The following is a 12,238-nucleotide window of genomic DNA, read 5'->3' on the forward strand; positions in this document are numbered from 1 at the left end:
CCGAGTAGACAAGGCCTTTAGTGGCATGGGTTAGTGGTGGCCTTGGCAGTGCTGGGGTAACGGTTGCAGTGGATGATCTCAAAGGTTTTTCCCAACACAGCTGATTCTGTGATTCTAAGCGACTGGATCCATTTTGGGGTTATTTTGGAGGGGAAGGTGCTGGTCTGAGCGAAGGGGACGTCCTTTGATGCTGCTGTAGGTTTGATGCCGTGGGGGCCTCTGCAACGCACCCCCATGCGCCAAGGCGCCATGTTACGGCACGAGTCCCGGTGGCGACCCCGGCGCGCCGGGACCCGAACCCGGCGCGGCTGCTCCCAAGGCCACCTGAGCCGTGCGCCCGGGGCCGCGGAGGGTGGGCGGGGCGAGCCCCGGCGGCGCCAATGGGAGCGGGCGGGCGGTGCTGGGCGCGGAGGCGGTGGAGCCTCTCCGCGAACAAAGAGGGAGCGAGCGGCGCGGCGGGAGGGAGGAGGCAGGCAGGAGGCGGGGGGTGCCGGCCATGAGGGGCCGCCGGTGAGGAGGGAGCCAGGCGGGCAGCGGCGCTCCATGGCCGGCGGGTCGGGGTGAGGTGAGGTGAGGCCAGGCGCGGCGGGCATGGCGGGCGTCAGCTACTCGCCGCCCTGGTGGGTGAGCCTGCTGCACCGCCTGCCGCACCTCAGCCTGCGCTGGGAGCTCACCTCCGCCGACTTCCGACCGCACGACGCCGAGTACCAGCAGGTAGGTCCCCATACGGGATGGGGGGGTGTCTGTGTCCTGTGGGGGGGTGTTCGCTGTGCAGGGCAGGGGACTCGGGCCGCTGGGCTGTGGAGGGGGTTCGGGGTGCCCGGGTGGGTGCCGGCCCGCACTGTTCCGTGTGGTGCGCGGCCACCTCACGGGGCGGCTGCCTCCCCGCTGGGCTGGGGGTCAGGGTCTTGCTGGCCTGGGCCGGGGGCAGGAAGCTGTGACCCCGCAGCGGGGTGGGCAGGAGCCCCGCGCCGCTTCCAGCGTGCTGGAAACCCAAGTTGTTCTTGGGAGGTGGTGAAAGGATCCCCTGGAAGGGGAAGCGGGGGGCAGCCCTGGCCAAGTGCCCCCTCCGGGTTCTTGCGCTGCTGCCAAGCCATGGTGTCCAGGCGAAGCCACTCTCCCGGCCACATCCCGCTGGCTGGATCATAACCCATCATCGCTGAGGATACCCGCTCTGCCCCATGCAGCTGCAGTGACCGCTCTTCAGCCAGCCCCGCGCTGCCACGACCTGCGGAGAGGCCAGCAGCGCATTCCAAAAGCGACTGCCTGCCTGCTGGAAAACAGATGACTTAATGCACGAGAGAGAGCGGCGTTAGCATCAAGTGCACAGGAAGATGCGCTCAGAATACTCGTGCGCTGCCTTTTTTCCATTAATGCTGCTTAGGCTGTGCTTGGTTGGCTAGGCATGTAATTAAAATGATTGTGGAGTGAATCTGTGTGCTCTAACATCTGTGTTCTCTGCTGTCATCTTGGAACAGAGCTGCAGTGGCTCTGCTGCCTTGTTTTGCCACGGTCTCTGGTTTTGAAAACACCATTTTGCTTTTCTGAACATACTCGCAGTGTCCTATATACACCGCAAGCTGACACGCACACAGGCAGAAAGGCTGGAGCATCTAAACAGTTCCCGTTTATCCTAGGAGTAAAAGGTATTAGAAATACTTTAGAAAGCAGTATGGTTTGCCTTTTTGTTTTAAACAGAGGAACAGATCTGTGGGCTGAAGCTAGGGCAAAATGTGAGAGGTTAATTTAAAGAGCAATGGGTAGATACAGAGAAACATCCTTAAACCAGTAAACAAAGCAGACTTTTGACCTAACTTTTGTGTTTGGGGCTTCAATTTGTTAATTTGTTTTAGTTCCTTTGGCTTAGCAGAGTTCAAGATGGCCACACAGATGTAATGCTGCACGGCAGCTTAACTGCATTGCCCTGACCTCAGAGGGTAGCTGCCGTTACAACAAGGGATATGAGATGCTGAAGATCAAAAGTTAAAGAGTTCATGGAAGGATGTTCTTGGGAGTGTGTTATCATGAAACAAGCACTCATTGACCTTTGAATAGACTGCAGATGTATTGGTTTTGCTTAGATTGCTTAAAAGCATTCCTTGCAACAGTCTGGGGCTGTGTTCATTTGTCAGATAATTTTTCTACAGTAATCATATTCTGACTTAAAGCCTTCTGCTGCTCTTCTCCTGTGTAGCTGCCTCCCCTCCCTTGATGATATTAAGGACTTCTTGCACAGCAGTAAATGGCCTTTTAAGTCTTAACCATCAGCTCACAAGAAAACATCTTATCAAATCCAAACCTGAATGTCTAGATTACAGAAGCATCTGTTGTCAAGAAAACGATTTGAGGAGCAGCAGCAGCAGCTTTGCTGGTTTGAGGGTTGGTGAAGGATAGCAAGCAGGCTCCAGTAACACAGCCTGGGTGATCAGTGTCGCTGGTTGCATAACGAAGCTGCTGTGGCTCTGCAAGTTGACTCCAGAGTTCATAGCCATGTAGATTAATTCTAATGCAGTGAAACAAGGAAACTTAATCCTGGAGTGGGAACTCTAATGCTAAAGGCTCTCTCATGCTTTAAATTTTTTTGAAGGCCTTTTGGGTTTGAGCATTTTCTGTTAGCTTTGTTACGGATTTCTCTGTTTGCAGCCTGTGCTGGTATAGTTTTCCCTTTTCTTTAGGAACCTTTTATATTAAGCAGGTGAGATTGTCAATTTTTTAATTTAAATTCTGAATATTTTTCTTTTTTATTCTATTTGTAAGAAAATTGGCACAAATTGTGTGGGTGTTTTTGTTTTCTATTCCATTAGTGGTTGATACCCCCATTCTTAAGTATAGGCTGTTAAACTGCATGCTGCACTTGAGGTCTCCAGTGGCTGGAGAGGTTGGTGGGGGATGCTAGCTGGGAGTTCATGGGGGTGGGAAAGGGCAGAGTGTCCTAGCTCTGTGTTCCTGGTAAGGAAAGATTACCTTTGCTAAACTGAAAATACCTTTAAGTTTCCATGACTTCAAGTCATCGGGTAGCTGGGCTCTTGTCATAAATAAGCATATGGCAAGGCTCGGTGTCTGTTCTCATTCTGACTTTTTATAAGGAAATAAGTAATGTACCCATTCTGATTTTCCACTGCTCGTCTAGAAAAGATTTCCCAATGCCTGACCAAGGGAAAACATTGTTTTCCTTCTAAACCTGTTTTCTTTAGTAACCTCTTGGTAAAGACGTACCTTTTTCTTTGTACTCTTGTTTTGATGATAAGCTTTGAACTTGTGCATCAGCTGAGCATCTCACTTCAACCAAAAGTGAAACACAGTGGCTTGGATTTGAATGTTGTCATGGCACTTGTTGCAGTGCCACGTGTTTCTTGCAGGTGAGGAGGCTGCTCATTTAACAGGCTTTCCACCTCTACCTAGCAAGGATTACTGTAATGCACAAGCTGCTATTCCACTGAAGCAGCAGACAGGTTATTGTCCCCTGAACCCTCTCTGGAGCACATGTAGCTCACAGATAAGTGTGTACTGCTGGTCTTTGAAGTCTAGGTCTTTGTTATGTCTTTTGGGACTCTGGATGATGGGGGTTATCTAGATGATGTAGATCTAATGACTAGTTATTCCGTTCTGTCCCATGTAGTCCCTTTTCTCAGAGCAGGAGGGACACCCACTGTGCACCGGCCTGTCTCAAGGCAGCTGTGTCTATTGTGTACCAACCTACAGGGGCTTCCTCCTTTTGTCTGAGAGCTTGAGAAATACTTAGGGCAATGTTGCTGCCAAGGGCTGAGATCAATGCAGCTGCAGGGTTTGGCTGTGTACCTCTGTCACCTGAGTCAGTCTCTACAATGCTCTCTCATTAGTATTACTTCTTATCTTCTTCCACCGCGTATCATGTTGCACTGGGTTAGAACAGTGTGTGCAAGTGTAGAGATCCTTTCCCCTCTGGACTGGATTCTTTAAAAATGTATGTGTGTCCTTCAGATGCTTCCATCATGACAAGCTGTGGACAGCAGTATAACTAGTTCTTTCCTTTTCTGGGGTAATGGAGCTGAGCTTCAGTGTAGAATGGGGTTGTGATCCTTTTTCTCCAGAGGGTTTGGCATGTTTCTGAGTCCTGTCAGAGTTGTCTTTATGTGCTGCTTGCAGGACTTGCTCCATGGAGTCATCCCCATAGAATCATCCCCATAGAGGATCTTATCAGACCAGTTTGTTTCCTAACTCTCCCATGGATCACTGGGGTTGAAGATATCTTGATATGAACAGTTTTGTTCTGGCTGTACTCTCATCTGAGTCATACTGCAGTGCTCTGCAAAGCCTTTTGATTGTGTAGTGAGTCACAAACTCTGGAGTGAAGGGAATGTAAAAATGGAGCAAAGCTTGTGTTCCTTCTGACAGCACCATGCTAATGCCAGTTCTGGTCTCTGTGCCTTTTGCTGCTGAACAAATGATGGTGATCTTGCCACTACTGTCCACTTCCTTTGCAGTTCAGTTAATCACACCAGTAAGATGGTCTTGAGACAGCAGCTGTCATTAGTTTAATCTCTTTAGTAATCTAAGTACTTCTACTTGTGACTCAGTTGCATGGCATTGAATTCACTTTATTTCTCAGGGTAGTGTTGGTTAAGTGCCTTGAGATAGCATGGAGGTTACAGGCTGCAAAGAAGTAGAAAAGCTGAATAGCTTTTTAATACAGCACAACAACAGGTAATGGGTTACGTGCTTGAGACGGGGTGTCTTTGGTAGTGACAGAAAAGGAGCCTGCAACACTTTATTGGAGCTCTTAAGTCCCAGTGTGCCAAGAAGCATATGACAGTGAAGAAAAGAGGCTGTAAAAGCTAAGCTACAGAGCACATTGACTTGAATTTGTGCTTTTCCTTAATAGCTGGGAGATGGCAATGTTGACCTGAATCTGTGTAAGTGCATGGCTTATGTGTGAATCAGGCTGGAATACAGCAAAATTCTCCAGCATTTTTGAAACTCTTGCCTTGTACCACTCTCGTGCTTTTTCTGTGAGAGTCAGAACTGCAAATGCATGGGTAGTAGGTGTAATGGCAACTGTATGTGCTTTGGGAAAAAAGATTGGATGATTGATTCATACCAATTAAGATGCAGAACCATGCTAAAAGAAGGATTGGTAAGAACAGGCGTATGCTTTAGCCCTTGGTCTTTTTAGTGTTGTCACCCAGGAGTTTCTCATACATCTGTTAGTGCTTTTGTGTTCTTTTTCTACCACTGTGTTGAGGGTGGATCCAGCAGTGAAAGGTACTGGGTAAACCCAATGATGCTTCCCTTTTTTTTGGCTTGCAGACTCTAATCCAAGGCATGTGTATTTGAACCTGTAGCCAAAGATTCAGCAAGGAATTAATTGTGTCAGGTACTCTCTGGCTTTGTGAGACTGTTTCCTTACACATAACAACTAATGTCATCTTTGGAAGTATTCCTTGGCTGGAGAAATGTGATGGAGCCTAAACTGCCAAAAAACTTGGGTTATAGAGATTGTGTTAGAACTTCCTCTACTGTACTGGCATCTTATTTCAATTCTGAAACCGAGAGTCTTTCTGTAAATTAGAAACATGTGTATTAGTCAAGTTGGATGACGTGTTTTTGTCTAGTTGGCTCAGAGTCAAAGGGTAATGTGCCTTTCTTAAAGGGGTTAGACTGAAGGTTTCTTTCTTTGAAGAATAGATGGGCCATTTCCAAGATCTGATCCTGCTATTGCACTAGTTTGCTCATATTTCCAAAAAGGTTAGGTGACACTGGTTAGTAGAATCCAATGATTTCTAATGAAATTGAAGTTGCTCTTAGGTTTCTAAGAAATGATGGTAAATCCCCTCTTCCCTTTAGTCATCAGTCCCAGTTGCATGAGTAACCATGCAGTAATATCTCTTATCAGCAAATTGCTGCTTTAGGCTGACTCCTTTATTCTGCCTTTACTAGGCAACTGTAGCATAATGAATAACCAAAAATACAGAATCAAGACCTTTTTTGATGGCTGATTTTTACCAAAGTTAGACAACAATGGTTTCTGCTGACCATACATCCAATCATGCAGCAACATATGGTACACAGACAGGAAAAAAAGTCAGCCTTTGCCAGCTTTCTGTCTGTAGCTTTACTTTTTTTTTTTGCTGACCCATGCTGTGCTGCTACGTTTTCAGATGGTCTCCTGAGGACTGACAGTTTCTGGAAGCCCTGACTGTAGATTACCTTACTCTAGTCAACAACTGTTCTGAATGTATGGTTTTAGCAGACCAGAGTAAGTAGGGAGGGGTAAAAAGTGACTTGGAGAAATGTGAAACTTGAAGGGCGGAGGGAAAGCAATGCAAGCAAATGTGCAGAGATGTAAACCATGCTTGCTTCATCTGGGTAGAATCCTGCAAGTATTAATCCTGCGCAGAGAAGATGCTTTTGCCAGGCCTGGTGAGCTTCCCACTCTTATGAGACCTCTGTGCAGCATGTGGTGCTCTGAAGCTATCATGCTGGTCTTAGTTGGAAGAGTAGAACTAGAGTTAAAAAGCATTAGTCTGGTCAGGTGGGGACCATCCACTGACACCTTGATGCTTCTGCACCAAGGTGACATTTGTCCTCTTGAAAATCCTCTATTTTTATCTTTTTTTCTACACAAGTGTACCAGCTTATGTCTTCTGGTCTGCATTTAAGTGCTTGTGAATTAAATCTTGGGTAAAGCATCCACCTCCGAGTGCTGCCTATATATTATAGTTACCTGTATGCACGCAAGTGTTTCTCAGTTTGAAGGAGCTGACATTTAAGAACCTTACATTTTGCATTTGCTTTGGAAAAACAAGAGTCTAAACAGGAACTGAAAATACAGATGGGGGTCTCTAACCACCCATTTGCCACCAAAATGAAACGGCTACTTTGTAAGCTTATCTTGGTGTCCAGCTGCGAAGCCTGGTCGCTTGCATCCTGAAGAAAGGACTAATCAAAATCGGTTCAGTCTTAGCTGCCTCTTCCCTTTTTGTTTTTTAATTCCTCTCGATTCTTAATGCCTTTTGTCAGCAGAGGAAAATCCACACTCTTCAGGTTAACAAAAAGCCTTTGTTTCAATGGTGATCCAATAAAACAAGCAGTGCTTCAAGCAGGTGTCAGTGTGGATTTTCAGTGGTCCTTATTTTTCATTATTAGGGAAAGTGAGAAATTCACACCCAGAAGAACATATCCCATTAGGCATGACTCTGGAGATTAAGGGTGGGAAGTCAGGTGCTTTCCTCTGACTTAATCCCAAGGCTTTGAATGTGGATTAAGGGGCTGTGCCAGAAGTCTCTATCTTTTACTTGTGTTTTGGGGATGGGTACATTTTTGAACCTGTAAACAAAAATCTATCTATTGAAAATGAGATAGACAAAAGTTGTGGCCCTTTGTCACATCAGGTTTCTTGTCATACGTGTCTTCAAGATTATCAGTTGGAGGGACAAGCAGTCCCTTGGCATTTCTCTATTTTTTCTCTCCCTCTCTCCTGCTTTTTCCTCCTTTTTCTTCTAGGATTTGGCTGATTTTACACCTCTTCACCCTCACTGCTTACTCCCACCAGCACAATTGCTGATGGAAAGGGTGAAGAGCAGAACTGATGGTTCATGCTATTTGTGTTGATGTGGCAAGACTGTGGTGTGGCAGAGCTTGCCTGGTGAGGTCTGTGTGACTCCTTTGTGTGGACACTTCTGTACCTGTAAGGATCAGTATGCTGAAGACTAAGCAGTGGCGGTTAATGCTTCTCTTGAAACCATTCTTTTAGGTTCTTTGATGTTGGGTGAATACACTTTGGTGGCTGCAAGCAAGCGCTGAGTAAGATGGTGCTTGCTCTTAATTTTCTTGAGATGGAGGGGAGTCAGCATGTTGTTTGCAGCTGTCAGTTCTCCTCTTGCTTCTGTTTTAGTAGTAAACTTTCTACCAGTTACGTTGAGATTTCCCATTCCCCTTGAGTGGGTAGGAGAACTTGGCTTGTTTTCAACTGAATGTAATTCCCATAGCTGGGGAAAGGGACATGATATCTGGGAATTCTTGCTCTAAAGTTCAGGCGAGACTAGAGTAACTTCAGAGTACAACAGGGTTACCTTCTGTAGTGAACTTTAATTCTCACTTTTAGGACATGGGTAAGACTCAATGACATATAGATGTCTGCTGGAGAGTTGCCTCTTAAGAATTCTAATAACAAACCCAAACCCCAGTAAACCTGCTCTTCTTTCAGCAAGGCTGGCTGTAGTTTCTGGGCATGTCATCCTACCAGTTCTTTGTTTAAGATGATGATGAGGATGGCAGGCAAGCTAAAATCAAGGAGGATCAAGTTCATGAAAGATTTGTAGTGCTGGGAATGCACTCAGATGACAGTCCAAAAGAAAAAAGCCATCGCTGTTAGAAATCCTTCTCTTTCCTTCCACTTCAAGGAGTGGCCGAGGCGGTTGCTTGTATTGCGGTGGTGAAAAGCTATGGATTCGTTGGGTTTATCCCCAGATAAGAAATGACTTTTCCTGCATAGTGAAAAGGTCTGCAGGTATCTAGTGAATAGTCACTGTGAGGCAGTGCCAGGCTGATGCTCGCTCTTCCTAATTTTCTCCTCAGGTGAACTTAGGAAGTTCACTTTCATGCTGCAAAGGCTTTGTTTCAGACTTATTTTTGCACTGTTTTGGTTTTTTTTAGATTTCTGGGTAATGAGCCACTTGTAGGTTTTGTGTCTGATCTTATAATTTTCAGCTTTAGGGTTTAGTAAGCCACAAATGTGCATGTTCTTGCAAAGTAGTCATTTTTGCTTAAAGCTGCAAGGGTATTCTCTGGGGGCGGGGGGTTGGCGGAGTAGGTTAGTGTGCAATGCATGGACACAGCAGTTGGTATAACTCAGTCACGATACTTGTACAAATTCCCTTCCCTAGGCACTTGAATATGAGGGTAACACCATAATGTGTGCTTTCACATGGTTATCAGGTTGCTTGCTTCAGCAGATGTGATGTGTGCCAGACTTCTAAGTCCCTATTTTAACAAACGAGCATTTTTTTTTGGTCAGTAGTAAAAGCAGCATTGAAACCAGGCAGGGGAAAGAGCTGACACTCCCCTTTGCCCTCAGTTAAACTGGAGCTGTACCCTTGGATTATGATTTCCTCTGTCACTGCTAAATGCTTTTTCTGGCTGATACGTCTCCAAATGGTGCCACATGTGCATATGCGTGAAAGTCCTTTGTAGTGTGAAATTAAGGATGAAAGATATTGCTAATCAGTCCTAACAATGCCAGACTTATTCCTGGACAAGGGGAAATGGGAATGTGGGGAATGAATGTTTCACAAATGTACCACACATTCAGATGCGTTGTTATGGCAGTGTTGGTGTCTGTGCATGGACACCCTTTTCAGGCTATGAAATGCTGCTGTTCATGCAGGGAATTTAAACAAGCCTTCTATTCAACACTGAAATCCAAAATAACACCAAAATCCAAATGGAGGCACTTCAGTTGCATAATGGTGTCTATTACAAGGAGGTCTTGGTGCAGCAGATGATGTAATGCTCCCTAAGATAAGGCTCAAGCTGGTGGGGGGGGAGAGGAGAAAGAAAAGGGTGTTGGTGAAGGAACCCTTGAGAGTATTGCTGATGGCATCAGAGTTCTCCATAGGGTGTTAATTAGCAAACCTGAATAATCCCCAGGTTGACTGGGTTACAGCTGTACATGTGGAAAGTGCCCCGTTGTTTGGTGGTACCTGTTTTCTCTGATGATGATTGCTGTAGTGTTGAATAGAAGGGTTTTGAATAATGTGGTGGGCAGAGTATGACCCCACTGTATTTCGTGCACTTTCTTGCAGTTTAACATTGTGCTCAAGTTCCCGTAGCAGGTAAACTGGTGGGTTTGATGCTTGCTGCATTACTTTTCTGCAGCCTACTAAAGAGACGTTTTCTGTTGCGTTGCTGAAGTTGTAGCGCTTTGCACGCGGGCCGTGCCTGTAGCATTGCCATTTAAGCACTCCTTGTAATGGATAATGTTACTGTTCTGAGGCCTCTGGCAGTTTGCTTTGCTTCCTTCCTTCCTAAACTTAGGTTTAGCAGATACTTACTTTCTTCTGCTTAGGAATAGCTCTTCATGTTGCTTCCTTGCTGCAAGTGCCTCTGTAGTCCCTTCATGGACTGGCATGGTCAGAGGGGTGGCAAATGATTCCCATCTTGCATACAGCTCCCGCTACCCCTTTTCTCCCTTGTTTTACAGTATTCACTCCAGGAAATGCTGAGAAAGCTGAGAGTAATGGAATTCATGAAATTCAAGCTGTGCTTCAATGAAAACGTGTTTTCAATTTCTGCCTCCTTGGGAGCCTGAGACTGAACTGTAATTGTTGGCTCTGGATGGGGGCTGGGGCTGGGGATGAATGAAAGCAGTGGAGTCAGCGCTCTGCAGAGCCTCTCGCCTGGCATCTCGCTGCTGCTCGGCATTCACAGGCTGGTGTGTGCTTTGTGGCGGCTTCAGGAAGCGTTTTTGTATTCAGCTGTCCAAATGGCCCAGGCGTTTTCCTGCTGGGTTTGATCTGGCTGTCCGGGTCTGAATGACGGTGACATGTTGGCGAGGAACGTGATCGGGGAAGCATCAGCTGGGGGGTGGTTTATTTCCCCCCCTCTCCGCTCTTGATCCTGCTCACGTTGTCCTTTGAGTGTCCTGCTGCTGATTAAGGGTGAGAATTATAATGGTGACTCAAAAGCCTTTGGTAAAACTCATTAATTCATTCCTCCTTTAATTAGACACCCAGCCATGGGCTTATAATTATCAGTGCCTAGGAACAGTTTGCAGCTGTAATAAGCTGTGCTGCATCGATTGCAGAAACCATGGGGTTTTGGCAAATGCAGATGTGGGGAGCTCTTCCTCGGTTTGGTGTTTGGTGAGGAACATGGAAGGGCAGAGAAATGAAGGAAGAAGTTGAGAGTGTGTAGCAGCTGACCGCTGGCTGAATCTTGCCTCCTGGTGTTGAACTAAGAGGAAAGGGTGGAGTTGTCCTGCTTATAGGTATATTTTTCCTTGGGGAGTGTAATATTGCAAGGAAAGAAAAGAGGAAGGAGAATCTAATGAGAAATTACACAGGCATCTTTAGCAAACTTTAGCACCTGAAGGAGTTTCTCTTTAGGAATAAGAGTGTAAAGGAGCAGTTAGTTACAGGCTTTGCAAACAGTGCTGGCTTTGCTGTTTTGGTAGGGAATGGCTGAGTGTTTGACAACAAAAAGTACCAGGTGCTTTTCTTGAGTCTTCTGAGGGGAAAAAGTAAATGGTGAACTTCCATTATTTTGTGATCTCTTCTTGGTTCTGAAATATGAAGGAAGGTAATTTTCAGAACTAATCTCTGTGGGTGACCGCTGGCAGCAGATGCCCAGGGTCTTCTGAGAGAAGTTTGCTCTACTTCTGGTAACTTTGAAATACTTGTGCCCTGTGTTTTTTAATTTGTTTTCAGGAGGAGAACTACAGGGAAGGCTGAGAGGACTTCAGGGAAGGACTTGCTATTTCTACCTTATTGCAACTCCACTTGTAGCTACAGTCACTGTGAATGCAGTGGTAGACCCTGAAAACATGTCTGGCAGATAGGTTTGCTTTTTTTCCCCTTAAGGTTTGAACGCCTCAGACTTGAGTAAGTGCTAGCTGTTGCACAAGACTAGAAGTACTTCTAGTCAATGGCGAGTATTAATGTTCATGCTCCCTTAAGAGGGAAATTGCTTCAGTTGTAGTAGGTGGCAGGAAAAAATGGATCAGCTGTGTTTTGGGTCTTTTTCTGTCTGGGTTTAGTGGAAATCACAGATAGCACATCCAGTGAAGATGGAATGATTTGCTTGACACTACTGTAGCTAAACAGAAGCCTTTACTTCAGATGAAAGTGCTATTTTAAAAGCACTGTACAATGCTTCCTGTCTGTTTTTTAGTTATTTCAGAATGTGAGTGATTTCTTCTGTTTGCCCTTCTCGTCCTCTCCCCATGCAGTCTGAGTTATTGTTGGCTTATGAGACTGGGTAGTGCATCAAGCATAGTGCATCCTTGGTCTCTGAGGCCACTGGATCACTGACCATTCCTCATATATGTATATATCCAAGACATGTATAAATATATGCATTTAGACAACAGATGTTGAATCGGCCTGAGTAGACAAATTAGTGGGAGCCACAAAATTACAAGGTTAAAATAGCCTTTCATTCTCATCAGTGCAACCAAGTGAAGATCCTTGTCTTGGAGACCCCATGTTCTGGGGCAGGTTGAAGTGCTCTAACAGTTGAACCTCTTGATCACTGTGGGGAT

General features: G+C 45.8%; 1 protein-coding gene across 4 annotated transcripts in view; it reads left to right on the top strand.

Annotated features, from left to right (window-relative positions):
- Nucleotides 1-425: 425 nt before the first annotated feature.
- The window catches only part of TTYH3 (tweety family member 3), a 78,518-nt gene continuing 66,705 nt past the window's right edge, over nucleotides 426-12,238 (top strand). For 2 of the 4 annotated variants that reach the window (XR_009963815.1, XM_062613596.1), the window contains exon 1: nucleotides 427-714. Coding sequence is in view for 3 of the 4 variants with exons in the window: in XM_062613596.1 (XP_062469580.1) it covers nucleotides 592-714 (123 nt within the window). In the remaining variant the exon portion in view is untranslated. Of the gene's footprint in view, nucleotides 715-12,238 lie in introns of all 4 variants that reach the window. The other 2 variants (XM_062613598.1, XM_062613597.1) reach the window with 2 other exon arrangements.

Source organism: Pezoporus occidentalis, unplaced genomic scaffold (genome assembly GCF_034315485.1).
Source record: "Pezoporus occidentalis ecotype Australia unplaced genomic scaffold, CSIRO_AGI_Poc_V1 ctg169, whole genome shotgun sequence".
Classification (NCBI taxonomy): domain Eukaryota; kingdom Metazoa; phylum Chordata; class Aves; order Psittaciformes; family Psittacidae; genus Pezoporus; species Pezoporus occidentalis.